General features: G+C 49.9%; 1 protein-coding gene across 1 annotated transcript in view; it reads right to left on the bottom strand.

Annotated features, from left to right (window-relative positions):
- Nucleotides 1-4,503, bottom strand: part of PIP4K2B (phosphatidylinositol-5-phosphate 4-kinase type 2 beta) — a 12,143-nt gene continuing 7,640 nt past the window's right edge. The window contains exons 5-9 of the mRNA XM_029965864.1: nucleotides 4,336-4,449; nucleotides 3,794-4,052; nucleotides 3,427-3,530; nucleotides 2,391-2,566; nucleotides 1-1,965 (exon numbers count right to left, since the gene is read on the bottom strand). Of these exons, the coding sequence (XP_029821724.1) occupies nucleotides 2,486-2,566; nucleotides 3,427-3,530; nucleotides 3,794-4,052; nucleotides 4,336-4,449 (558 nt within the window). The 3' untranslated portion in view covers nucleotides 1-1,965; nucleotides 2,391-2,485. The remainder of the gene's footprint in view (nucleotides 1,966-2,390; nucleotides 2,567-3,426; nucleotides 3,531-3,793; nucleotides 4,053-4,335; nucleotides 4,450-4,503) is intronic.

Genomic DNA, 4,503 nt, shown 5'->3' with positions numbered 1-4,503 from the left:
TTCTCTTTTATATATATATATATTTTTAAATAGATGATTTAAAGATAAAACAGTTCCAAAGCTGGTTTTCCCCAAAAGGAGAAGGGCAAACTTACCAGGCCAAAGTTGCAGAAATTCAATGCAGACTTTTTTAAAACTGTCAGGAACAAAAAGTTGATCGGGGTTTTAATTTCTAACTGGCAGTAAACTTAAGTGCTTATTGTTTAAGAGAGAAAGCAACCAATCTAATGCCCACAAAAGGAAGCTGATGGTGCCCTGAAGCCCTCCCTTTTTTTGTTTTTGTTTTTGTTTTTTTTTTTTTTTAAAGGATTCTCAACAGCTGCACAATTTGGGTTGTGGCTTTTCCAGCTACACACCTTAAGACACGAGACCCTTTTCAGCCTCCCAGACAAGGGGGTGTTCACACCCCCAGGACAGGGGGGGGGGCACCAGGAATTTGTCCCCACGTCAAAGGGAATGACTGAATAAAAAATATTCCTACCCCCCTGTTGCAAGCCCTAATTTTTGATTTCTTAAAGGACTCTATTTACAGTGCACTCTTGTTGGGCTTATAAATTTTTAGCCCCCCTCTCTTTTCTTTGTCCCGTTTCCAAGCTGAGACCTGCGGGATTCACGACACGAAACATGGGGATGGAACACAAAACTCCAAAAAAAACCCCAAAAAAACCCCCAAAAAACCCCCAAAACCCCAAGCCCACATTGAGAATCCAGCGTTAAAAAGCCAGGGGGAATTACCAGGATGTGATGAGCACCAAGTTATCTCTGGAAAGGACCAAATTCCACACAGCAAAAACTGTAGCACGTGTTACAGCACAGGACAGACATTCCAAACAAGCTTATTCCCGAAACAAAAGGCATATGTGAAAAAACAGTTCCAAGGCAGAGAGAAGCGACAAATGTTTCAAACTGCAAGAGGTTTTTTGTTTTTTTTTGTTGTTGTTCGAAAACGCTCAAATCCTGCTCGGAAAAAAAAAGGAAAATGAAAACCCAAAAAAAGAACCAAAAGGGGGGGTCTCTGTAACTTGTGCAGCAGGAGCTAACGAAACCCAAAGCGAGCCCGACAAGCTTGGCTGTGAAAAGTGTTACAAGCATTCTGGAGACAAAACAGGACGTTATTCAGTCACTCCAATCAGTTCCAAATCCTCGGGGGGGGGATGGGGATGGAAAAATAATCTGTTCAAACATTTCCACTCCTCGACTGTCGCTCTAGAGAGGGTTTTTTTGGAGCAGAGGAAGAGTAAAACCAACCACAGCTCAAGTCCTGAGTCCTCTTGAGCAGTGGAATTTGCTCCACAGTCACAGCTCCCAGCACTCCCCACTGGCAGCGAGTCCAATTCCTTCGTGTGCAAGTCACATTGCCATTGGAAAAAAAAAAGAAACCAACTAAGCCAAGAACCTCTGTCAGGAAACAAATTCAAGTACCTGTTGCAGATGGGGTGAGTAAGGAAGACTGAACATTAGCTAGATTAACACTGGCAGGACTGTGGTGGTCAGCTGTGGCCTAAGAGACACGGCAATTCCTGACCGAGGCGCGACAGGGAAACGTCCCAAGAGTCAAATGTTATCCCATATCTACAGGTACAAAAGGCCTTTTCTTTTTTTCTGGTTTTCTTTTAGGAAATCTTCAGAGCTGGCCAATTGAAAGCACAAGGGGTCCGAGCACATCATTAGCTGAGGTTGGTCAATGCCACTACTACTTCTCACACTGGTGGGTTTTTGTTTTAGGTTCTGGGAGTTACACCTTTTTTTTTTTTTAAGAGATCATCTTTGGTAGATGTTCCATTTCCCTCGTCCTTCTTGTAAATCAAGTGCAGTTACAAAAAAAGTGTTTTTTTTTTTTTGTTACTTAAATTAACCAAAAAATATAAAGTGTCCCAGTCTGAATTTACCTAAAGTTCAGCGACTCCTCCTTATCAGAGTTATAGTTTCCGTCCTTGAAATGGTGAGCTATTTTCCTTCCAATTCCTACCAAGAGGGAAATAAAAGGGATTGTATGTCTTTCTGGTAAAGACAGTCCAATAAAATAAAAAAGAAAAAAAAAAAAAAAAGGAGTAGTTTGTGGAATCAGGCACTGCTTCACTCCCACTGAACATGATCTAGAGCCACCCCTTTATACAGTGCCACGTCATATCCCTCTGGGATCCTCTTGATCAGAGAGGAGAAAACGTCACTAGAAAGAGCAGTGCTGAAACAATGCACTTTGCTTGGTTTTAAAAAGCCCTCAAATCTTAATGTCTGGGCACTTCTGTAACATAAAATCCCACTTTTCCTCCTGGGTCAAGTGGACTGTTGGAGGGTGCACCTAGAATTGAGTTTTCTCTGAAGTCACGCAGTGCCACACACTCACCTCGCACACCCACACACACCCCACACACACATCCCACACACACCCCACATGCTGCTACAGTGTCTGAGTGTCACAGGCTGCGTTCTCTGGGTGAAGGAGCCCCTCTGCTCTTCCTTCCTCGCTGAAGGCTGAAGACAACTATGCCAGGATATTGGAGATAAACTCGTTGAAGCGTTTCGAGTACTGCTCGGGGTTCACGGTGGAGATCTCTGCCCCGGCCTGCAAGGCAGAGACAGAGCAGTCAAACACCCTCCTCCAGGGGCCAGGAGGGATGGCAGGGAGGGATCATGGGCAGCTCTGCTGGGAAAGACCCATAACAGTGTGCAGGTTCTAGAGAGATCCCCAAGGAAACTGCTTTTAGCTCCAGCTGCGTCTTCAGACCACAGAGACAAAGCACTGCCTTTGTTTCCTCGTGGTTTACAGGAGATTTAGAAGGAGCATAAAGAAATCATAATGGCTGGAGCTGGGCCAGGGGAGGGTTAGGCTGGATATTAGGAAAATATCTTCTTTCCCCAGAGGGTGGTTGGGCACTGACCAGGCTCCCCAGGGCAGTGGGCACAGCCCCAAGGCTGCCAGAGCTCCAGGAGTGTTTGGACAATGCTCTGAGGGACAGGGGGGGATTGCTGGGGTGTGCTGGGCAGGGCCATGATCCTGATGGGTCCCTTCCAACTCCTTCTATATAAACTCCACATGGTGGTGGTGGTGGGTTGATGGTTGGACTCACCGACCTTAAAGGTCTTTTCCAACCTTAACAATTCCGTGATTCCATGTCCTGCTACAACCTGGGCTTTTTTCAAGCCCTTTTGGGCAGCTCAGGATTGCTGCCAGTGAACAGGAGCAGCCCCCCTGCAGCCAGTGAACTCCTGCACCTCCCAAACTGGGATGGAAATACAAATCATCCCCAGCCAGCCAGAAGGAAAACCTTTGTGGGACAGCGACGAGGGGAGAGCTGCTCCTGTGCAGAATTTCCACACTGGGAGGAAAATCAATGCCAGGAGACCCCCCCCCACACACACAGAGGGCCATGCAGGCAGAGCAGAAGCCCCCCAAGGCCATGCCCCTGCCCCTGCCAGGCTTACCCCGTGTTTCACTGTTTTGGCAGCATGTGCAGCTTTCTTCTTCGCGTCGTAGGGCGTGAGGATGTCTATGATGGCCATGAAGTAAACTTCCTTCTTGGGGGCACCTGGCAAGGCAAGAGAGTCTGGCTGGCACCCCCTGAGCAAAGCCCAGCTCGGCTCCCCTCCTCCACAGACACCCAGCAGAGCTGGCAGGGAGAGCAGAGCAGCTGGAGGCTGCAGGAGGGCAGGGAACACCAGCCCACCAGAAGCATCACTTCCACCCGTTCCAGCTCAGCGCAGCGAAGGGGAGGGACAGCCCTGCCACTGCACCGAGCCCAGGGCACCTCCTGTGCCCACCACAGCTCCCCCCCAGCCCCACAACACTCACTTTCGTGGCTTTTCATGGCGTAGACGTCGACGGAGGGGTCGAACTCGCCGGGCCCGAAGAAGCGGGGGTAGTTGAGGAGGTTTCCGGGGCTGTCCGGGGGGGTCCCGTAGGAGGAGATGGGGTTTCCCCCCAGCCCATCGTTCTCACACTCCTCGTCCTCTGCCCGATCCTCCACTTCCATCTCCTCCTGCTCTGCCCGGTCCACGTCGTGGATCCCAACCAGCAAACTGTAATCCATGATCTTCAGCTGAGCTAGAAACTGGGGGAGAGAGAGAGGAGTGAGACCGGCAGCCACGTGGGATCAGAAACCCTCAGTCCTGCCCTGCCAGTGCCTCCCTAAGCAAGGGCTGCAGCGTGAGAGCTAAACCCTTTTCAGACTCCAGAGAACCTACACACGAGCTCCCAGGCCCACTGCCCTCACAGGAGCCTGACTGATCCAGGAGGGACTCGCTCTCCAGGCACTGCTGCACCCCTGGAGCCAGAGGCCCCAGTGAGGATCCAGCCACGGGAGGCAGAGGAAGAGCTGTCCCCCTGGAAACTACCTCCACGTCCCGCTTCAGCTTCTCAAGGAAGTTCTTTTTGCTCTCTTCTCCAACGTGCAGCTTCTGACCCTCATTCAAGAAGTCGTTGTCCTTGAACGTTGGGAGATCCTTGGCCTGCAATGAAAAGCCTGTGTCAAATTCTCCAGCCCTGGGGGGAGAGCTGGACCA

Source organism: Manacus vitellinus, unplaced genomic scaffold, assembly GCF_001715985.3.
Source record: "Manacus vitellinus isolate BGI_N305 unplaced genomic scaffold, ASM171598v3 scaffold_120_pilon, whole genome shotgun sequence".
Classification (NCBI taxonomy): Eukaryota; Metazoa; Chordata; class Aves; order Passeriformes; family Pipridae; genus Manacus; species Manacus vitellinus.
This window is presented reverse-complemented; position numbering and strand designations above follow the sequence as displayed.